The following is a 24,428-nucleotide window of genomic DNA, read 5'->3' as shown; positions in this document are numbered from 1 at the left end:
TTTTCTATATTTAACTTTGTACTGATCTATATGGGAAATTGGAGCGAAAGGCTTCAAACTTAAATTATTGCCCTCGACCATAGATTGCCAAGCATTAATTGCACTAGTTTTCTAAGCCACCCAATTCATGCTGCATACTCCTTAGGCATTTTAAGCCTTTAGACAGTTTTGAGTGATTGAAGTTAATTTATTAATGTACATAATTAATATTGTAATTAAAGCACATTTTAAGATATATGGTAAGCCACTTTATATTGCCTTATTTAATATTCCTCATATAATTTGTAGTTCCTTTATTACATAATTATCTACTTATGTATATATTCCCATCTTTTGTTAACTCCAACAGCTGATTATACATACATAGAGTATATAAATTATCAACCTCACATTCTTTCTTTCCTTTTGCTATGAAAATAGTTTTGAAATTGAAAATATGATCAAGCTATTTTTTTGTTACCAGAATAACTTAAATTGTTAGTGATTATCATTTTGGTATAATTAAGAGCTAAGTTTAACTTGAGGAGTTTTATTCTCTTAAGAAGCCTCTTAAGGTTCAAATCTCATTTGCTCTTTTATTTTTGTTATGAACAAATAAGTGAATGAAGTACAAACTAAGTGAAACAGCCCAATAAGCAAGATACAAGAAATGTAATATGATTTGAACTCTTATATAGAATTAAATCAGGACTATAATTCAAAGGTTGTTGGCCTATAAATAGATCTCTCACTCCATTTGTAAAAACACACTTGAATAAGATCTTCTTACTCCCTCTAAATACTTTCTCTTATATTTCTCTTATAGTTGTTCTTTTTAGATTTATTTCAAAATAATTTTTATTTTTTTTTGTGCAATTTTTTTTTTTAAAGATATGCGCAATCTCATTTACTCTTTAAATTTCCTTTATCTCTATATATATTTTTAAAAACCCCAAACAAATTGAGATAACTTTTAACTCCTCCTCTTCCTCTTCACTGATATCAAATAAGACCTTCCCTGCTCCAAACCAAATTTAATAAAAAAATTCATTAATTATTATTGGTGATAAGATTTTTTATTAATTTTGGTTTACTTAATCTGTTCACACCTGCTTGTTCTTTCAATTTAATAATAATAAACTCGAATACGAATAAAATTAAACGATAATTTCAAATTCAACTGATTAAATTAAATGATATTAACTATAAATTTAACTTCTGTCACACGTAAATTTAAATCACCGTCCAACTAATCTCTTAATCATTATATCAAGGTGGGATTTGGCTTAACTCATTATGATTGATTAAAGTCTTGATTTTCATTGAAATGAGAATAAAAATTGAAAAAAAAATTATGCATGTGGAAACCCTACAAGCTCAAAATCCACCAAAGAAAATTGATACATTTGTCAATAATAGAAGGAGTGGGGCAATTCTCTCTCCAACCAATCCGAGAACGGCTAAAAGCCTGAAATTAAAATAATAGCAAGGACCTCGGTTTTGTTGTCAAACGTGTCAATAATCTATACGTCAATATTGCAGTGCTATTGCTTCCACTTTTCCACTACTTCCACACCCTCTACCCACGAATCCTGGGGTACTCCGAAAGTCCGAGAATACTTCTTCTCATACCCTCTCGAGTACAATATTACGCTACTCGCGTTTCCAATCCGACGCATGTCTATAGAAATCTATCTCTGCTGCTCCAATAGTTCCCCCGATTCTCCCGCGGAGGTCAACACGACTTTGTTTGATTCACCACGACAGGTGCCACTCCATATAAGCGAGTAGTAAAAATATCTAGGCACTCTCGAGAGTGTGCTTAAGGACCCACATATGAGGTTCCACAGTGAAACCGCTAAGCAGTTTCGGGCTCCATGTTTTTTGTCTAAAGAGAGGTTTTACTCATGCTAGAAAACCGCTTTCAGCTTTCCATTTAAAGCATAAATATATTTTCCCTTTTGGGTTTCATTTTTTTCCTTTCTCAAAAGCTTTCTTCACCGCGCGCCCCCCCCCCCCCCCCCCCAAAAACAAAAAAAAAGACTTGCGTCTCTCTCTGTTATCTTTCAGCTCACCATCTCCATAATTAGCTCTAAAACAAGTAAGCTTTTGTCTTTTATATTTCTTTGCAAATATATCTCTAAATCTTTTTTTAAAGCCGAAAAATCATATTTCCCTATTTGACTTGGGTTTAATTAGCACTGTTATTATTCTTGGTATATTTGTTTGGCTTTGGGGGGTTTATTTTTATTTTTTGTTTTTCTACATTGATTTGATGACATTTTTGAGGTTTTGTTGGACTGGAATTGGGGCGATCTAGGAAAAGAGAAAAGCGAGGGAGTAACCCTAAGGTTTTTCTTTTATAATATCAAAGGAGAAAGGAAAGAGAGATGGGTAGAGGAAAGATTGTGATCCGAAGGATTGACAATTCAACAAGCAGGCAAGTGACTTTCTCAAAGAGAAGGAATGGATTGTTGAAGAAGGCTAGGGAGTTATCGATCCTTTGCGACGCTGAAGTCGGATTGATTATCTTTTCCAGCACCAGCAAGCTCTATGATTATGCCAGCACTAGGTCAGATTCTCTTTCTCACAATCCTTTTCTTTTTGTGTGTTATTTATGACATTTTTGTTTATTTAATCTTTGTTATCTTCTCTTTATCTGATCTTTTCTTCTTTTTATCTCATGTTCTTTTGCTTTTACTCTATATTATATATATATATATATATATATATTAGTAAATTAAATTTCTTTTTTTTGGGTGTTTAGATTTATATAGAAATAATATTTAATACTACTATAGGATACGGATTGGCTTTTCTCCCCCTTCTTTTTAAGGTTAACATGAAATAGAGTTTGCCACCTTTTGATCTAGGAAGTTGATGGTCTCCCTCCATTGTTGTTAACATGCATGCAAATATTAAGTTGGGAAGTTTGAGATTATGTAGATAATGAAGCAGAAACTCAAAAACATAAAAGATATTGCATGTTATAATTCGATCATTTTCTTTTAATGGAAATGAGCAAGTTCTAATCACAAAACAAACTTTCCCCTTTCCTACCTTAACATATCTTTTTACTTACAAATCGAAGTTCATACTAACAATGTTTTTAAGTACAAAGGAAATCATCCGAATGCAAATTAACATGGATGGAAAAAGCAAACTTTAAAATATATCAAGAGACAAGGAAAGGCTTCATAAGCATCTGTACGTGTAAGACTGCAAGCATCTATTTATAGTATGAATGTTTTATCATTGCGTTTATATATGTACCTCTGGAAGCTTATGAAACTTCATCTTTAAACTAACTGTGATTCTCGTTTTTCTTTGGAGTGTAGAAAACACCAATATTAACAAATAGTGTTAAGTATTAAGAGGATCAGTGATCCTCATTCTGATGACCTCAGTTTACCATCCTTCTTCATCTTCTCTTCCTGAGTTCAAAGAGTGGCAAATGTGCTTATAATCTTACATACAACTATAATGTCCTTAGTTTACTTTCATTCATTGGAGAAAATGGTATGAAGAAAAATTGGAACCTTAGCATGTTGCCTGTAAACTAGATATTACAAAATTGTTTGCCTTTATTGTCCCATAATGGATAGGCTTGCAATTACTTCATACCTTTGACTAGTTTTTTTCTTTAAGAATTTTAGGATTTACGCATATTGATATTGATGCATTGTTATGCATGTGTTTCAATACAAAAGAGACTTAAGATGAGCTTCCTGTGAAGGTCTCTTTCTCCACGAAAATAAAGGGAATTTTCAACTCCTGAAAATCTAGTAAGGAGTCCAAAAATTTCACAGGGGGAATATATATACACACTTGGACAGAAAAGAAAGAAAAATTTGAGGGTGGTGGTTGAAAATCTTGGCTTACATCAGTCTGTTGCTGGAGAGGGTAGATGCATGGTCTTCTCCATTCTTTAGTATCAAGTGGGCTGTGCCTTTGGTTAATGCTAAAAGGGTTGTTGATATCTTGGTTAGAGTTGTTGAGAGAAAAATCAAATAGAATGATTTTTGTGTTTTGGAGGATCATATAGTTTGCAGCTTAAGCGATTGAGCAATTTAAAACTGTGAAACATCCGGTCAATGAATCCAGTGCCTGGAGTCTGGAGATTCAGTACAGTAACATTTCTTGGGCATTTTCTTTTTAGGGAAAAAGAAAAGATATTCATATCTCATTTTTACAACAATATAATTAATTATGCTGACAATCTTCTCCATCCAAAGGGAAGTTCTTGGCTTAAAAATCCGATCCCAAAATTGAGACCGACCAGACATTTCTATTTAAGGCAATAAGTTAATAAAGCTTTAGTTAAAGCTACTGCTTTTTTACTTTTGTAGCTTGCTTCTCACACTACAAAAAAAATTGAGTTTTAATCATACTACTTTAGACGATATTTTTTTATATAGTAAAATTTTAAAAAAAATGTAACTATTTAAATTTTTAGTTTCACTTTTTTCACATTTAGTAGCAATATAAAAAAATGTAACTTTGGCTAGTGTATGTAATTTCTATCATTACATTTTATTCATAATGCATCTAAATATTTATACAGTAAAATTAGATATAAAAAAATCTTCTAAAAATCATAAAAAAAAGTATTATTAAAAATATTTTTTGTAACACATTTTAAAAATGTGTTGTATTAAGTCAAATTTATTGTAGTGTCAATCTTTACTTTTTAAAAAATTTGTTATAAAACAAAAACAAATTCTACCAAGTAAAATTATATTTGATTAAAATGAATTAATGAGCTAAAATGTAACACAAAATTGAACATAATTGTTTCATAGAGAAGTAAAAATTATGCATCTTGTAATCCATAGATGTGAACTTTTTAGTACATCGTCCTTCCAAAATTATATATTCTTTTCATGGTAATCCATAAAAGTGAAACTTTTAGGTATATAATTCTTCAATACAAATGAATATTGTGCGTTTTATATAAATTGAGGCTCGCTTTGATTGCTTTATACCAATTGCCAGGACTATGGAAAGTACATAGCACTGCACTTGATGATGACACATCATTCTGAACTGAATTAGGGTTGGGCTGAAATTCCTGACTTAACTTATATCTTGTGTAAAGAAAGAGAAATGAAATATAAAAAATAAAAAACTCAATAATTACACACAACTGATATCAAACTCTTAGAAAATCCTTTTGGAGAAATTAAAACATTCATATAACTGATAATATGCAAGATTCAGGCAGGTAAATGGTTGCATCCCTTCCCTCCCAAACTAATGAAAAAATTACAAGAAATGATTTCTCACAGCCTAATGTTTGGGGGGGAAATGTTTGAAAAATAAGTAAATATATTACAAAGTGTGAATCTAACAGTTCGAAAACATAGGAAGGCGTGAGGTGAGGATGGAAGATATGGAAAGATGTCTTTCTCACCAAATTGCCATCAAGATTATCATATTGCTATGATTTTCCCTTCCAATTTGAAGTGTAGGTAATAGCAGAGTTGAACGAAGGTTAGTTGAAGCATTGATCTGTAACCCATGATAGATTCCACTATTAACTTAGCTACATGTTTAGTTAGTATAAAGGGTTCTTCAAGTAAAGAGAGAGGATGTGTTTCAACAAGTAAAGTGAGATACATTAAAGACAACAGAAAGAAAGATTGGAGTAGTCTTTAAAGTGTTAAAGTGCATTGTGGCAAGAGGTGAAGGAGGCTTGATGGCGGAGCATGGTAGACAATAAGTTGGAAAGAGCTGAAGAGATAGAGTATTTAGGAAGAGCTTGAGATAGCCTTCAGAGAATAATCTAATGAATTTCTAATTACACTACTGAATTGTCAAGCTGCTATATATACACCTAGTAAAAACTTTTTCTTAAGAGCAATTGGTAAAAAGTGATTATTGGATAAATAGGAAGAGCACATTTGGGGAGAACACGTTCTTTATAGAGAAACATGTTCATGATAGAAAGTACACGTTCTTTATGGGACGATCAACTTATTAAGCATTGTGAGAAAAATACTTTGTACCACTATGTATATTGGATAGTGTGTGGATGTTTTGAATAGTAGAGCTTAGTAACACTTACTAATATGTCATGTATTTTCTTAAAAAAGAGAGAAAAGGTAAAGCACGTATATTTCAAAAAAATATTAAGATGAAAACCCTTTAACAATCTTCATATTTGATCCACTAAACCAAACTCTTTAAAACATCACAAAGGTAAAAATAACTTATAGATCCTACCATGTACTCTAAGTTACTTTTACTGCTTTCCGTGTGATATAATTGTTATATACTTGTTTTGATTCTATGAAACAAATAATAATGCGTTAACTAAAATCGAACATGTACAGTTAGTAATCCATTGCCAGAAATATTGCTTATTTTTGTAGCTACATTAGATTTTCAAAAGGCAATACCATGAAAAAATTAGTAACTAATTACAAGATTACTCCACGAAAGTTAGCTATTGACCGTTAGCGCTGTTACTGAACCAACATGCATTTGCCTTCTCCTACTTGATCTTTCCCCCTCCTCCATTGATGAGTCAATCATCCATCAGTAAGAGCTGTCCTCGTCATTCAACAAAAATATTAATGACCTTTTGCAATGTTGTAGGTTAATCACGTGTATTTTAATTTTTATATTTGTTTATGGAATTTGTCCCTTATTATTACACCGTACATGCACCAAAGTGAGATAATATTTAAATTACCTGACTATGCAGGGGATTCAGGTATTTATCAAAGAGGGAAAAAAATAAAGAACCAAAACAATTAAATTAATTCTTTAATTGTACTTCTTAGTTCTTACCATAATTTTTTAGTGAGAATATTCGACAAAAGACTTGCACTTTATTAATTAGTCGCTCCTTTTTGTTTTATGTTATACCATACGATATTACCTTTTTGCTGAGCAACTGTATTATGACTTTACTTTTCTGTTAGAAATAGCAAAATGAAAAATTAACCTATTCGAATGCATTTGTCAAATGCTAATAAGTTTTAGTGTATCTTTAACTGTATTGTCTAACTTACAGTATACAACAATACACATATCAGATAGAAGATGACTATAAGGAGATTAAGAATAAACACTTCAATTAATTTTAAATCTAATTAAGATCTAAAAGATGTCAAGAATAACATCTGAGCATTTAGCTCATTGATGAGTACATGATCCCCTGCCTAAGAAAAAAGTTTGATCCCCTTTCCCCTAATTAAAAAAGAATTGTGAAGAATGTTGCTTGGTTCTTCAAACAAAAGCCCTCACTTCCATTTAACGACCTAATAATTAAGCAAATTATTTATTAATGCTTATATACTTTTGGCACCAATCATGCAGCTTTGAAAACTTAATTATTAGGTTGTTATATGATAATTTTCAGCTCTAGTACATGCATTTAATTTTCCTTTATCTCATATAGCATGAACATTTTTTTTATACAGAAGAAAGAAAATTCGAATTTAATTTTTTAAGCAAAAGATACGTATACTAACTATTAAATTAAATGTTTGGAAACAAATTTTAAATCTTTTAAATTCTTGCATTAGTTATGTGATTTGGAAGTCTCCCAAAAGTATGTTATATCGATATTATCTTTCTCATGGTAGATGCTATAAGGCTATTAGAGGTGATATTAAGTCTGAAAATTTTAACTAAGATTTTTTAAATGAATAAATTATAATAGAAGCACTACTTTTTCATCTAATGTAGATATTAGGGGATTTGAAAAATACAACAATATTAGCAAGAACCTCAAGGAGGTTGAGCAAAAATAAAAGCTACGCTAAAACATGGAGATATCACACGTCCAAATTGCTTATCAAAGGCTAACCTGTTGGGGTAGGCCCATGAAAGCTTTGTCAGGGTCTTTTTTTTTTTTTATGAACACACTAGGTTATTGTTGAAAATTAAAGATGATACCTTTGCAGTAATTTATCATTTATTTCAGCGTATCTGATTGCATTAATTTACCATTTATTACTTTTCATTCTTTATTTTTACGTAAAAACATTTCATCCATTGTTAGGCATTAGCACCTGTTGTAATAATGCTCAATAACACCTAAGCCTTTCACAAAATTAATAAGGTACAATACACAACATATACTAGTAGGAAATAGTGGCAAATGAAATAATTTAGGCTCTTACATCCATATTACCTACTTCAGATTAGTGTCATATTCACAAATTGTAGCAAAAATTATGAAGTGCCATGACTGAATTCGAATACTGATGTTTTGTTCATTTTATCAGCATGAAATCTGTTATTGAACGCTACAACAAGCTAAAAGAAGAACATCATCAATTGATGAATCCTGCTTCAGAAGTCAAGGTAATTTGATCCATCAATTGCTCCAATTTACTTCATATATCTTACTGTATTGCGGGTTGCAGTGTGCATATATTCATCATGTCAACTTTTGGTTGCTTTCTCTTAGGCATGCGTTACGAATTTTACCAAAGTATTCTTGAATATAATGGAGTAATTGGCTAACAGCTTGTGAGTTTAGCTTGTTTAAGCTTTGATTGGTTTAGTGATAGAGTTAAGAAAGGGGAAAAAACCTTACCATAGTTATTGAAGGAATGAGTATCATCAAACCAGGCAATGCAGCATAGAAGACATGTACGATTAACACTCCCTAATCCCTATGAACGATGTACACATCCATAATTCAATTTTTAAAAATATCTATATATATCAATAATTTCACATCAATAAAAAATGAAAAAATAAATCTTAAATTTACGAAACTCATCCTTCATTAATAAACATGTTTTTTGAGTTTAAAGTATAACCTCGAGACAAATGATATTAGACCTTAACACTTCACTAACGTAAAACTCCTCATAAGAGATACCAAAATCGAGATAAACTCTAACTAAAGTGAGTCTTTCCTCTACATATAAAAACAAATACAAAGAAAAAAGTTGCATAAATCTCATATAAGTAAGAAAAGAAATGAATTTTGAACATATAAATAAAGACTTTTATCTTCCTAATAGACATACCTTTTAAATTAAAAACATAAATCCTAGGATACACACGACTTTTGTCTCATTGCACCGTTCAACTTCACTTCTTGGTTTACCCAATATTTTTGCATGTCTCATTATGCTTGGATTTCTCAGTCATTAGCCATCACTGAGGTTTTTTCAATTTTTTCTAGCTGAATTTTTCATTATACTTTGAGCATAACAACAGTTGAGGTGGCGAAGTAGCAAATTACTGTCTTGGTAAAAGGTCTAATAAACATCAGCGTACACGAGAAAGATGAAGTGTTTTTTATCTTAGTAGCAGTACGGTTGATCAGTGAGATCATCTACATGGTTTTTAGATTTTATGGCTCCAAAGAAACCTTCTAACATTGTGACTCCATGCCTCAAAGTCAAAGGCATTTTCCTCACCCTAGGGAGGTCTCAACTTTCTTAGTAAAATAGCAATAGGTACATGGAAAACTACAAAACGTAGGCATAAATTGGATGTATCACCCAACAAAACAGTGAAACCATGGCCTTGTGATGCTGACATTCATATTCAGCATTCTTTCCAAAGGAGGACCATCGAAGAAAAGAAAGAAAAAGAGAAGAAACAAACCTGGATTACCTTGTTATCATCAAGTGAAGCATGGAAGGGAAGACAAAGACCATTGGATGGAAAGTCATGCCGCCAGATAATAGGAAGTCCATTATCTTTCAATCTTCAATAGTCATTTAAGGACCTCAGCTTCTCATTTTCCACAAAATATCATTAAGACATAGATGCTGCCCCACAAAGACAAGGAAAAATCCCTATCCTCTAGTGCATAGCATAAAAATCTGCTTGCAACAAAGTAAGGCCTAGAGCTAATGCCTTTCTGTTTGCATCTGCAGAATAAGGAACAGATGATGTAAGTAGCAAGTTATGTAACATAAATCCACCAAAAGTTAATTTGTTTCAATTGATCTATCAGGTGTATAGAATATTGCAACTTAAGCTTTCCTATTTGAGGGCTTTGGAATATCACTCAACTATCATTTGATAAACTGTAAAGCAAGAATTACATCCTTGATGCTGGAAATTGGTTTAAAGAGTATAGGTCAACATATCAAAATAGAACAGGTCAGACGAAGCAAAGAGATTTATAAGTATACATAACTGATTTTGCCTATGCATACCAAGTTTATAGCAAGATGTATTACAAAAATAGCACACAGGGCTACCGTTACTTCTCATGGAACACAAAGCATTGTTCCTAGCATGTGCGCCCAAAGGTACATGAATGGAACATTGTAAGGTGTGTATAGAAGCCAGTCATAATGCTGAGGAAAAATTCTAGTGCCTATAGCAAGCCAGATGAGATAGAGGAGAAATGATGCCACAAAAATGTTTCAAACTTCAGCTACATCTCGGATATCAGCTTAAGAATGGAGCTTCTTGCACTTCTAAACGAAAAAAATGTCTGAGGAAAACTGCAGCATAATGGAAAATGAAAACCATCCGAGTATATGAGTATATCCTTTAGTATAACCATCAATATAGAAAACCATCCCAGTATTTCTTCCTCAGTCAAAGGTAACTTCAAAGATCTTAGAAACCATCATGACATTTAGAAGCTTGACAAGACTTATCACTAGAACCCTCTCAGTGTCTCCAAATTAGTACATTGGTGGTGCCTCAAGTCAACTCTAAAATGAATTTCCGCTGCATCATCATGATTTTCCACCAAATAGCATGATGAGGAACCAGAACTCTTTCCACAAGTAGAGGAGCAACTACTTGATGAAATTTTAGCAACATTATGCTAATAGAAGGCATCCATACTTGAATCTTCCAGACAGCTGTAGCATATCAATCTTTATTAATGTCGAACGTAAAAATTACAGCAACCACCTAAGGGATGCCTCAAAATATTTGGAAGGGATGCAAGATATTGAGCTATTCTATCAAACCATCCTTGATGATATTGGTAGAATTTAGGATCTTCAAGAAAATCATACTCACTGTTTAAATTGCACAGAGTGTCCTTTGCCCCACTGAGATCCTATACTGTTAAATACTCTCTGAAGTACCATTACAAGTCAAATATCATAACCTCCCTATAGAGTACCCAGAGTCACTTACAAATGTTTTTCCCCCACGTCTGCAGGTTCTGTTCAACAGACTCCAAAGCTAGAACTTCTAGCCAACTAGTGTCGTTCCTATGTGTAAGCTGCCACCCTCTGCTCTAAATCTAAAGCAACATCCTACAATAAGTTCAGCAAAATCCACTACTTCTTACCTCTAGTATGTCAGTACACTACTCCAAGAGGCAATCTTAAAGTTTCCTTGCTTCGCATTACTGGATCAAGTATCTCTTTTTAGTCTAAAGTCAGATTCATGAAGGCATAAACAACTTCAGAGCATGCTTTTTCAGATTAACAAGGCTATCTACTCAACTGCTTTAACATGCACTTAGTACATTGGTGGTTGTTTTTCTGAAATAGCTTATAATCATTTTTCATGAGACATACCTTGCAATCAATTGGCATTACCCTGTATCATGATATTGTTAGGGCCGTCCAAGATATAGACATATAGGAAGATAAAACACTTAGCATGAAAATATCATTATTCTTTCAAACGTCCTCCGTACAAAAGGTTAGCAAGCAAATATGGGCATTGTCACAGTAAATTCGATATTAAATAGATGGTGCAGTCTACAACAAAGTCTTAACAAATTTCTTCTACCTGCAGAGCAAGTGCTCTCAGTGTTGCAGAAGAAATATAGTATTCACCAGCAGGCTTTGGGTAGTAAGTGGAAAAATCCGTCCAAGCCAAAATCTAATCTTGATTTCTGACCCATTTACTTGTGAGTGGTGAATTTTTTACCTGCTCTCTAGCATAAAAGGTTCATAAATGCCAATATTCACATTCAAGTACAAATCAAAGAGAAAACTTATTGCTACTTTTCAAAAAAAAAAAAAAAGAATGAGAGAACTTGATGTGCATGAGGGCCGAATAGCAGACAAATGAGAGAAAAGTGGCATCAATATGAAAATGCCAAAAAAAATGCCCACATGGTACTTGGACCTACCAATAATATGAAAACTCCAAAATTTAAACACCAATATCATAAACATAAAAACACAAATAAGTTGCAATAATATATAAAGACTGATCATACTTCCATATCTCCAAAATGTTAGAAAATAACATTTTTTTTCTGCTCTTCCTTAGAATGCACTAAGTTTTTTTTTTTTTTTTATAATTGGGGGAGGGGGGATTCGAATCCTGCTCTTTAGGCAGGGAATCATGCACCAACCAATGAGCCAAATGCTCGGGTGCCTTAGAATGCACTAAGTTTGACCACACTATAAGCATAAAAACTAGAATGGGGTAACAGTGACTTCAATGACATACAAGGACAAATAACTTTTTACCCTACTCAGAAATATATTCTCCCAACAAACATAAGATGTCTCCAATAAGCTATCCATAACCATTTATCACTCTCAGCAAATCCAAGTCCCCTTCCATCTCCCCCAAACAAAAGCATTATGAAATTAAAAAACTAAATTATTTACAATAGCCAATCTATTAGCCAGCACATGCTGACAACCTTTATAACCTCTTTTTAACATAAATGGATAAACGGTAAAAGCATTACCAAAAATGATAAGTCACCTAAGGCATGGCCGAGGCACCCTTACCTACAAAGGTCACAATGCTAGGAAATACATGAATGGGCAAACTTACCAATAATATGCCTTTCTTTATAGGCTCACTGCATGGTTATGAGCACTCCTCATAGAGGCAAAGCCATAGCCTAAACCCAACCTCACAAGGACACCATGTAATAACACTTATGGCTCAGATGATGACTACAAGTCTTTTACCCTCTAACAAGCACAATCTTAAGCTGATGATGACCTTTAGACCACCAAATCCATTTCAAAGTAAGTTTTCTTACGATAACCACCACACTTCAACAGTTAGCCAAATACATAACTTATCCCAATGACAGTAATTATCAGTCTAGACTCTTAAATCTCAAAAAGCATGCACTTCACTCAAAAGAAAATCTTAATGTGCTAAAACTTCTCTTAAAATCACTACATCAACAGAAATATTCACTACATCTAATTGCTGTTTTAAGAAACCAATGAATAAGAGGAGATCATAAATCTCTGCTTTGAATTACTTACCCAAAAAAATATCTCTTCTTTAAATTCCAACAAAAAACAAGATACAACAAAAGGTAACTTGAGATATAAGAGATAGCATTAAGACAACACAGTTATATAGCAAATTCTTCATTTTCTTTTTCAATGACAATTATGTAGAAATATCTATAATGTAGAATGCTGGCACAACAAAAACAAACATAATCTTAGCACGAAGTACAAGAACAATTAGTTTGGAAGAAAGAAAGAGGAGGAAAAGGAGGTAAAATGAAAAGATGGAGGGAGAGTTTATTTTCCTTCATTTGGTAGGAGGGTAATGGTAGGTAGGGCAGAAAATGAGTGGATTTACACCTTTTCTGTTCTCTCAAAATCCAGTCCTTGCACGTGAAAGGAAACCACTCATTCAACAAAAATCAGAATTTCATTCACAATTTACCCTTGACATTTTTCTTTCCGTTTTCTATCTCTTTATCAAACAGGAGGAAGGAAAAACAAATTGCTTTTCTTTCCTTTCCTTCCCTCTTCCATTCCTTAATTTTCTCCATTCCCTCTATCTTCCTTCCTATCAAACACAGTGTTAAAGAGAGCATAACAGATTAAAATCCTTACCTGTTTAAGAAGTTTTGAAAGTGTACACCTTGTCTATGCATTCAAGTTAGTCAATGTTCAAATCAATTCATCTTATTATCATCAAAGGGGAATCTAGCTCAAACTTGAGACCAAGCCGTGAGTTCTTTTAACAAAGTATGTAAAAAATCAAATGCTTGATTAAGCTTGCAACTAGCTTCAGTTGAGAATTAGACCACTTACATTCACTCCAATTGCATACTTTACTTGAATATAACAACAAAATCAGTTGAGTCTGAGTAACTAAATAAAGTTCAAGTTACTCACAAATAGTTATATTTAGACTCTACGTGTAACATTGTCATTGAACAGAAACAAATCTCCTAACTTCTTTGACATGTACTTCAATTTTTACATCTCTTATGAAATTATTTTACAATAAAATACTTACATTCGAGAATATGACTTTCTAATTTAATATTTGACTTTGTACTTGATAGTTTTGGCAGAGGGAGGCAGCAAGCTTGAGGCAACAACTACAATACTTGCAAGACTACCACAGGTACTCAAAACCTCCATTAATACATCACCAAAATGCCCTTAAAATCTCTTAGCTTAAAAATTTAGAGTAAGAAGTTAGCCACTTTTGTAGACTCTATGATACTCTTTATCTTTGTAAATTTTGCTAATAAGTGCATAAATCATGCTCCAACTTCAAATTTTTTGGTGAGCATTAACTGCAATGTTTTCAGAACTAGTAGCTTCTTCTAATGAAGTTTCAATGGTACTACTGGTTACCTTTCTTTAATGTTACAAGTCAATGTCATAACAGCACTCTTTACAGTAAGGCACAGGATGCACCTCATAACTTCAACACTATTAAAAAGACAAATCCTTTTCAAGATCATAACCTTAGTATGCTTGGTTAACGTTACGTCCTTTTACAGATTTGACTAACCAATGTGTTCTGACTTCTGATTACGTAACGATATGTTTTACGAGTTATGTTTTCAACCAGCAAGTTGAGCTTTTCAACAACTAATTCCGATTTATTAAAAATCTCGTCCTAAACAAGTACATAAAAATCACCATATTTTGCACACCTATAACATTTTCTTCATGATTGTAAACCATCATATGAAAAGCTCAAGCATCTTCTGTACTTGTTTCTAGCACAATAAGAAAAGCACCAACTTACACACTGCACTTAGGAAAACTCAAGCCTGGTTGCCCAATCCCAAATTTGTCTCCCATCTTCATCAATTGCCAATGGATCTGATCTGTTGCAGCACTGTTGCCAAATTCTACATCCTAAGATAATGATCTCATGTATTATTTTAAAACAAACCAAACAGTAATTTTCAAGGACTAGATAGCATAAAACACAAAATCAACAGCAACTGTATCTACTATATGACATACATACATGATATTAAAAATGGTATCACTTAAAAAACACTCTTATTAACAAAGTTCTTGATAGGACACTCTTGATGGTAGATAAGAACCTTTAAAACATGACATATGGGATTTTCCATTCCATAAGATAAACAAATGCTCATGTAACATTCCACTGTGATGTGCTGCAGGAAATTGATGGGAGAAGAACTATCCGGTTTAAGTGTCAAAGATCTACAGAACCTGGAAAACCAACTTGAAATGAGTTTGAAAGGTGTCCGCATGAAAAAGGTATGACAACTTCAGAATTGGATGAAATTTTCACCTATAACATTCAAGACCAAATGATAATATTTAATGCAGTTGCTCCTCTGTTATTTTTCCACGCAGGACCAAATTCTAACAGACGAAATCAAAGAGCTAAACCACAAGGTTTCTTGGAAGTTTTTGCTGCATTTTTTTTTTTCAGATTTTCATATATTTTCTTGTTGAGCAACTTTCATTTGTTGAATTGCAGGGACACCTCATTCATCAGGAGAATCTAGAACTGTATAAGAAGGTAGACCTCATCCGCCAAGAAAATACTGAACTTCAAAAGAAGGTACTGGCCCAGATAATTTGATAATTGCTAAGAATATCTCATACTCACCTATGACTCACGCTTCCTTAAAAACTCTTTTCCTTGGTCCTCATGAAAGTAATAGCACCAAAGTCTGACAAACCTAATACCAATAGGCCAAAAGGCCTGTGAATAATCTTGGAATTTAAGCAAATGAAGAATTTTCTAATTGATACTTCTAAAGAGTGCAATTTTGGGTCTCAGGTTTATGAAACAAGGGAAGCAAATGAAGCTAGCAGAAGCTCACACCCAAATTATACTTTGAACAGTGGATATGATTTGCACGCACCTGTTTGTCTCCAGTTAAGCCAGCCCCAACCTCCTAAGAATGATACACCAACAAAATCAATGAAGTTGGGGTAATTCTTCCACTCAATACTGTTTTAAAAAATACAGCATACAGAACAAGTAAGAAACCAAATTATTTCAATATCAATCCTATAAATAACTTCTCAAATTTGAAACAGATTACAGCTGCATTAGCAAACTGGACTGACAACTGTGGATGGACATCATCAGTACCCTATCAACAACTAGCCCACAGTTAAAAACTAAACCTTCTATCAGTGAGATTTCATATTCCACTTACTAGATAGTATATTAAGCATGAAGAAAAGAATTTCATATGAAATGTTTATCGAAACAAACTGTAGAATTGCTGTAAAATGAACAGAGAAACAAGTTATCTGGTGTAAATTTACGCAATAATTAGAGTGCACTATTTGTGTCTGATGTTACTCAGCTCCTCGTGCAATTGTGTTCAACCAAATAGATATACTAACTGCAAATTGCAATTGTACTACTTCTTGTGTTATGCAATAAAAAATTCTCAGATTGGTTTTACTTTCTTCTGATAGCTGCCCATCCTTGATGAAAAGAAAAAACTTAAAAATGAAACGAAAGGGGGGAGGGGGGGTGCAGGGGGAATCAAATTAACAGTTAATTTAATACACTATTAGTAGGGAACTAACAGGATAACATGCAACATCATTTCACAGTAAGAAATGATTTGCCTGATTCACAGTATTAAAAATGTGCTTTAGTAACTCATTTAGGCAGGCCAAAAATGTTCTAAGCACACTACCATGCAAGGATAGTCACCATTTCAGTAGGATACACCTCACGGCTCAGTACCTTCACTTTTTTCAGTTCTCTGGGTAAAGGGTATATAATTTAGTCTGCATCTGTGATTGAATTGACTATATTGGAGAAAATCAACAACTTAAAATCAAATAATTCATACTGATTATTGCCATGACAAAGGGTGATACTATAACATAGGATGTGAAAAAGATTGTAGTCAACTGCAGGCATTCATGCATACATCAAATATAGATAAGATAACAGAATATAATTAGAACCTCTTCATAGAATTCAGCAGCAGTATAAACACCGTAGCGGACCTGGGAGGCCGGGAAGAAAGTTCTAACCATACAGCAAGCGATATCCTAAGAAAAATAAGAAAAAGATCTAGAAGAAATGTGGATATTCATAAAATTTGAAACACACTCCATACGCATGATTAGAATAGCTAATTCCAAGCAGCCAGGTAAAGGACAGTTCTCATGCTCGGTGCAGAGGGAGCCGCTGGTAGCTGCACAGAGAAAAGACAGAAGTCTCAGATCTAAAAAACTTTCAATATTTTTTAAAGGTATCAGGATTCTTCTACTGAATCCAATACCTGTTAGGAAAACAGGCATACAGTTATAAATGCCAGAAGTGGCATGCTTGGGAGGCGGGAAGTCCGGAAAGTACCCCTTCAGAGCTATGAATCAGGTAAGTAATATTTTCTTCAATAATCTTAGGCTGCACATTGCATCTGACTAACAAATCACATGGATTTATTGCAGCACTAAACATGAAATTTTGGCTTGCCCTCCCAGATGAGAAAATTAAAGTAATACTTATGTCCAATTATCCATTAAATGCACGAGGATAAGATCCGCCAGGTACAAATCAGTCACAGGACAACTTCCAACAAGGTAAGGCACAAGCTTGAAGAAAATATACATGTTATTTTCCTTAAATTAATATGCAGATAAATATTGTGCTCAACAGATGCTCAACAATCACAAGTTAGTCAACTGCTAACTGCAGGCAAACTGTACCCCTCTTTCAACAATATCTGGAGACAAGTACGAAAAGGGATTTAAAGTTTATGAATCTAGGTAATTTTCCAACTCCCAAGTGAAATGACATAATTAAGTAACTCTTTAAACTTAAAACAAACATAAATTTTTCAATGACAGTTAGAAAGTTTAAACTCTTTGACCTGTTGAAACCGAAGGGGTATTAAAGTCTTCTGAAACAAAAGGAAAGAAGAAAACAATAATAAGTATCTTTAGAGACATGTACTCAAGTGCAGAAGCACATGTATAAAACATGAAGATATTTTGGCTTGTAGGATCTCACAAGATCCCAATTGAGGTTTTGAAGGCATTGAGGTGATGCAGGCATGTCTTAGCTAACTAGTTTGTCCTACATTTTAAGGACCTAAAGATAATTAATAAATGGAAGAGAAGCTCTCTGCTACCCATCAACAAAAACTAATTTTCTATCTAATGCCACAGAAACCAAGTCATCCATAGGCTTATAGGTCAAGCCACAAATCATTAAGACAGTAATTAAGCACAAAGCATTATTTTGCAGATTAATATCAAAAACAACTTTGTTCGCACGAAAAGAAACCCGTTATGAAAACAAAGTTTCTGTTATTTGAAATAATTGTAAAAAATATAGACAAAGAACAAGGTTATGTACAGGTGAACCATTAAACCTATATAAGCTTACACTAATAGGTAAGGACCAACCAATTAGTTTATACTGTAACTCACGGCCCACACAAAAGCCCAAGGCACAAGGTAAAACCTAATTTCAAGAATTAAGGATCCTATGCACAAGAACATTCAAACGAACAGGCTATATGCTACCACAACAAAAGACCACAAAATCTAAAAGTGTGCTTGACTTCAATTAGAAGATAGTAGTTCACGTAAAACAATTGCAACGACAATATATGTTTCAATTCCATAAACTAAGAACCATTGAACCAAAAGTTTAAACTGATATGCCAGGACCAAACAATTGGCTTTGATGCTCCGTTAAGGCACGTTCTCCTCTCCTCTCCTCTCCAAATGAGCAGTCACATCAAATGCCACATGGCAATCATTAAAACTTATTTTAAAATAAATATGAAAAACAAAAATTACAAATATAAACTTCTAGAGTAATCAGTGGTTCTATGGAATATGAAAAGTACGCCTCTAAAATGAAGTAAACAATTCGCAACTAAAATAGTATACTTCCACAATGATTTCACTATATTTATGTTTTAACTAAAAGAGTCATTAGATGTTTGACTTCAACTGAATTAATATCCAATGAAAATAACTAAAAACCTAAATCTACCACACACTCAAATTTTTAAAGGTGTAACCTTCTCAATTCGCATGGTCTTTTACAAGGTTTAGCTTTGGACTTCCACAACAGGTTTGCTCTATGTAACTGACTATACCTCTGAGTTAGCTTTTAGCTCCACCTATCAACTCAAAAACCTTTATCTGTGCCATATACAGATAACTAAAACTACAACCGAAGATTCAAGCCCCAATCTCCCACCAGCAATAAAAGAACAAGTAAAGCTTGATTTGAGATGAACCTTAATTACTTGCCATGCCACCACCATTACAACTGCCCCCTTTAGCCAGATAGTGGCCCAAAACTACTGCATTTCATTGGCCCAGGGACTAGCTCACACAAACATTGAAGTACAAAAAAATAACTATACTGCTACAAGTTTTCACCATTCTATTTAAAAACCTTCATATTCTTAAATTTTAAGTGATAACCATGTGGCTTTACTTAGCTTAGAAAGCTGTAAAAGGGATGTACAGGTAATCACAGGTTAGGACCTTAAGTTAGTAATGGTAAACAATCTATTCAAGGCCCTTGTAAGGTCTATATGGAGAATTTCACCCAAAATTTTCAGAATAGGGTGTTCTTTTTGGTCTATTAATCTAAAGTCCTGAAGTACCTTACCTTAATCACTTTCTTTGGTATCTTTCTATTGATTTTTGTTGAAGCTGCTTCTTGACATGAATTGAATTCAGTCCAAAGACGCAGCACAGCAAGACTTTTGAATAAATCCAAACAACCAAGCACTTAATATTTCCGAGTACATCATGATGCATTTAATTGCGTAATGAGTTAAAGGGAGCCATAGTTGATTAAATCTTATTTTAGAGAAAGAATCTAATCCATTAGGACCTAATGTGATGCCAAACATTTTAAAAATATATATTCAAATTCTAATAGCGTTTGATCTAGTTTTCTTTAAGTGATTAAAGTAGACAAATAACGATTCACATTTGAGTAAAGATTCTAAAAATTCTGTCTTATCTAACAATTAAGTTACTTTTGAAACAGAAACAGAGAGCATTACTCAAAAAAAATAAACAGGATGAAGAAAATTTATGCTGTAAATATCCATTAAATTATCATAACTTAGGGAAAAAAATGTACTCTTTCTATTTACTACAAAACCTTAATAACCCTAGAACAATCCACGTAATGTTGCAAGGACTCTTTATTTCCAGAGCACTCCTGTACCAGACACCTCAAAGATTACATAGGTATCCGGTGTGACCCTCCAAATATAAGGAAAAATTAAGAAGATTGAATGTATTTGTCTCCGAAAAAAACCTAATCTGACAATTGCACACCAATTGCAAATAATGTAGACCTATATAGTTGCTAACAGACATGCCAATAGAGAAGCGAGAAAATTTTATTGACCACCAAAATTGGGCTCATGCTTCAATCAAGGTTAAGGAATTTATTTGAGTGCTACTCTTACAGTTAGAATACTTCACCTATTAACCCAAAAGGAATATCGAAGGAAAAAAGATTAATGACCAGTTACTGAATTCAAATATCACAACAACAATAAAATTTTAACATATCACTCTAATGGCATAACTTAGAGTTAATTAATCAAACTATTTTAATGTTCCCCTAAAATATTAACATACCAAAAGAAAAAACCAATAAATACAAATCTGTTACCCCCTTCACCTGGATGCAATATCACTATGGTATTAAAACCATAACTCACCATCAACTATTACTTAATCCAAACAAGAAAAAGAAAAAGACTGGATAAATTTTCCTTAGAAATGAAATTTAATGAGTAGCAATGACAACGATAATACCCTATTTTTGTAACTTTAAAGATGGGACACCTATTCAGAACAATTCAAGTAAAAAGTTTTATTAAGCAATATTTACACATTAATATAGGCTAGAGATTCAATTAATCATTACAAAGATTGACGATGCAAATAACAGCATTCCAAAAACTCAATCAAAATGAGATTCCATTCCAATATCACAGACAAACAACGACCTAAACTCAGTTAGCAACCTTGTAGCACAAAGAGACAATTCATAATCCAGCAACTTTAATTTTACCTCCATTAAGCTCATGCAAAAGCAAATCAATGAAGAAGACAGTACAGACTAACAAGAAGAATCCAGACAGCATGTCTTATAGACAGGAATTCGTTTTCTTGCTTACTTTCTTCAATTGCAAACATAATGAATATCATTACTCCCTTTTTCTTTTTCGAAATCCAAAGGTATTCTCAAAGAAATTCCAACTCATTTTCATCATATTAACACTAACTCTTGACAATTTAACAATATAATAAGGGCACTCGTACTCGAAAATACTCAGTCTTCACTTCTCAGTCATTGATCACGTCTATAATAACTCACACAATTAAAACCATGTGTTTTTCATAGAGCAAAGCCCTAATTCACAGCGAGATTCTAACAGCTAAGGCCAACGGCCACAAATATCAAATATTTGTCATCCCTTAGAAAGCATCAGTAATTTCAAAATCAAGAAAACAAAAAAAAATAAACCATTTATTGATGATTTTTAGTTTCTTGCGTGCAATTTTAGTAGCTGTAAAAACGCGTAGTAGAGCGTAGGTAGTAGTAGCAAGTAGGCTTTCCAGATTCCAATATAAGGATTAAATAGGAAAGGAACAAAAACATTAGAAAAGGTAGGAAACAGAAAAACATAAGATTTCAATAATAATAAATTCACTAATTCAACAAGATAACGTCAAGAAAACATGTGAAACTCGTAACACTATGAAAAGAAGAAATCAAACAACATAAACGATCATATATAAAGTTGATATACGTGAACTTGTATATTTAAAAGAAAAAACAAAGAAAGACGTATGATAACAAGAGCTTATACTTACAAATAATTAAGTACGACGAAACTCAAATGCATATTAAGCACTTTCTCGAAGAAACTTTTGAAGGCATTGACCTAACCGAACCTTGAAACATTAAACAGTATATGAAGAAACAAAAGATTTAAAGAACAAAGGAGAAAGTGGAAAAAATAAATTTAAGGGAATCAAAACAAAAAATATGCCCTTAACAAAGTCATAATTAACCCGCACCGATCGCCATGAAAGTGCTCGAAGAAAGCCTTAATAAGGATGGAAACTGTACGAAAAGGAAATCAAAGTGAAGAGGAAAGGAGGGAGAAAACAGTTATAGAAAAGGGAAAAGGAGAACTGGAGGCAGATCTATGTTGTTTTTGTTCCTGGAACCAAAAATGAAAGGTACTGTCACTCCTGTATTATCAAAATCATCGTAATGTAGAGAGAGAAGAAAATATCTGCGCCAACAGATATGAATCCCTGTTTAAATAAGGAAACGCCTGTAGATTCTCTACAAACAGGATTACGTGAAGGATGTGTACTTGGACAGCTGTCGTTTCTTTAATCGCCTGAGTTATGTGACATGTAAGACCGCGTTGACTCCTTGCTGTATTATTATTTTTTTTTTTGCTTTTTCCGCTCTTCTATTTTTAGAGGTTGGGGCATTTTATACGGGTGCGGAGCGAAGACGGTGATCCTAATTCCTAATCAATGTCACTAAACATGTAAACTTTTTTTTAATTGATTTTATTTTTTGTATTTTTATTTTAACTAATAATTTTGCTGATATTACGAAAATTACAAAACAGGAAGAAGTGTATTTTGTTTTTTAATTGTATTTCCTTTTTGACATAATATTTAAATAAATTTTTAAATTATTTAAAAAATTTTGAATAGGTCTTTATATTTTTATTACATTCAATTAATTTTTAATATTTTTATTTTAAATCAAATAAATTTTTATATTTTTGTTTTGAGTTAAATAAGGCTTTTGTAATTAATGATTAATTTAATAAAAATATTATTTATTATTCTATACCACATGATATTTTAACATATCATAAGTAATGATGATTTGGTATGCTAACATATCATAATCGATCATATCGTAATATATTAATTTAATATGATAATATGATCATATGATATATTTTACTTTTCACATTAATATCATGTCAATATAAAATAACAAATGACATATTGACTAATGATAATTACTTAATCATTAATCATAAAAATTTATTTGATTTAAAATAAAAATATAAGAATTTAATTAAACGTAATAAAAAAATTTTAATTTTTTAAAAAATTTAAAAAAATTTTAAACATTATGCTTTTATTTCGTTCTTCAAACCCATTCCTTTTACATTAGCATTCTTTTACATTAAAAAAAAAGTTAACTATATCTACATTAGTTTAACTATCTCCAATGCTAACAACTCCATATAAGATTACTTTAATATAAGCACTACAAAGTTAAATATAATTAATTAAAAGTTAAGTATTATTTAAATTTGTTTGTATTATTGAAATTTAACAATTAATTGATAAAAAATTAATTTAATCATATAAAACATTTATTGCAATTTTATTTTAATATTCGTTTACATATAAACAAACCCTATCTTTTGGATTCATATGATTTAACAATTGGTTAATCAATATATTTATTGAAATTACAACCAAATGAAAATCCAGTACTCTATCATTATAATAATCAATTATAATATATAAAATTATGTAATATATTTTAAGCGGATAAGAGAAATAATTAACAAAATATAGTTTGCATAAAGCGGGTATCAATTAATTATAAACATTGTCTCCAAAAAGACAACATTATGATTAGGACTCAAAACTTTAACTTATAGCTTCTAAATTCAAATCGCAAAATGAGATCTACAAGATGAGAAAGTGTTACAGCTTATTGTAACCCAATATTACATGTATTCATTACTTAATTATTTAATTTATGAAAAAATTATAACTTATATGTAACATGATATATTTTCAATTCATTTTTTTCTTTTTATTCATTTTTATAAACAAATAACAAATAACAAAAGTACAAGTAAATGGAGTTTGAATCTTTCAATTATAATATTATGATTATAAAAATTGAAAAAGTTTAAGGAGCGGATTCGAAACAAATCACATATGATGTAAGAGCAATTGATGTTAACTATTATCTAAGAATCTAAAAGTACTTAATTGAGGAGATAAAAATAAAATATGAATTGGATCTATTATACATGATTTAAAAGGTTTTAAAATTTTATGGTATTTAAGTAAAGAAATATTTAATCAAAAAGGTAATTCTATAAGAAAAAAATTGCTTCCAATGTTACTGTAATAAAAATAAATAAAAAAGCCTAGTGACTCAAATTAAACCTAAAAAAGAAGTTAATTTAAAAGTATTAAACACGTGGTAATTATACAAGTGAGAAAGTAAGGATGGTCGTTGTAACGGGGGGTGAATAAAAGTAGAGA

At 32.1% G+C, this 24,428-nt stretch overlaps 1 protein-coding gene and 1 long non-coding RNA gene across 7 annotated transcripts; one reads left to right on the top strand and one right to left on the bottom strand.

Moving 5' to 3' along the window:
- Positions 1-1,987: 1,987 nt before the first annotated feature.
- On the top strand, positions 1,988-16,525 carry LOC18608170 (MADS-box transcription factor 23-like). 4 transcript variants are annotated; one of them, XM_088803440.1, is made up of 9 exons: positions 1,988-2,080; positions 2,300-2,551; positions 8,220-8,298; positions 14,186-14,238; positions 15,266-15,365; positions 15,438-15,506; positions 15,592-15,675; positions 15,898-16,052; positions 16,161-16,525. In XM_088803440.1, the coding sequence occupies exons 2-9, from the start codon at positions 2,370-2,372 to the stop codon at positions 16,174-16,176; spliced, it is 738 nt and encodes a 245-aa protein (XP_088659566.1). In that variant the 5' UTR covers positions 1,988-2,080; positions 2,300-2,369; the 3' UTR covers positions 16,177-16,525. The 4 variants fall into 4 exon arrangements, with proteins under 4 accessions (XP_088659566.1, XP_017971541.1, XP_088659565.1 ...); XM_018116052.2 differs by having other exon boundaries at positions 14,177-14,238; positions 15,465-15,506; XM_088803439.1 differs by having other exon boundaries at positions 14,177-14,238.
- Positions 9,139-22,716, bottom strand: LOC108660958 (uncharacterized). 3 transcript variants are annotated; one of them, XR_016024582.1, is made up of 7 exons: positions 21,969-22,716; positions 15,983-17,287; positions 15,724-15,796; positions 15,400-15,621; positions 15,185-15,317; positions 11,674-14,987; positions 9,139-9,830 (listed from the first exon to the last, which is right to left on the bottom strand). It is a non-coding gene; the product is annotated as an uncharacterized LOC108660958 (long non-coding RNA). The 3 variants fall into 3 exon arrangements; XR_016024584.1 differs by lacking the exons at positions 9,139-9,830; positions 15,185-15,317; positions 15,400-15,621; positions 15,724-15,796 and having other exon boundaries at positions 13,645-14,987; XR_016024583.1 differs by lacking the exons at positions 9,139-9,830; positions 15,185-15,317; positions 15,400-15,621; positions 15,724-15,796 and having other exon boundaries at positions 13,645-14,980.
- Positions 22,717-24,428: the final 1,712 nt, after the last annotated feature.

Source organism: Theobroma cacao, chromosome 2 (assembly GCF_053813885.1).
Source record: "Theobroma cacao isolate CCN51 chromosome 2, ASM5381388v1, whole genome shotgun sequence".
Taxonomy (NCBI): Eukaryota; Viridiplantae; Streptophyta; class Magnoliopsida; order Malvales; family Malvaceae; genus Theobroma; species Theobroma cacao.
Note: the sequence above shows the minus strand (reverse complement) of the source record. Positions and strands in the feature narration are given on the sequence as shown.

Excerpts from the sequence above, each read along its gene's own strand:
- LOC18608170 (XM_088803439.1), top strand. The coding sequence starts at position 2,370 with ATGGGTAGAGGAAAGATTGTGATCCGAAGGATTGACAATTCAACAAGC. Across the intron at positions 15,507-15,591 it reads TCAAAGAGCTAAACCACAAG|GGACACCTCATTCATCAGGA; the intron begins GTTTCTTGGAAG and ends GTTGAATTGCAG. Across the intron at positions 15,676-15,897 it reads ATACTGAACTTCAAAAGAAG|GTTTATGAAACAAGGGAAGC; the intron begins GTACTGGCCCAG and ends TTTGGGTCTCAG.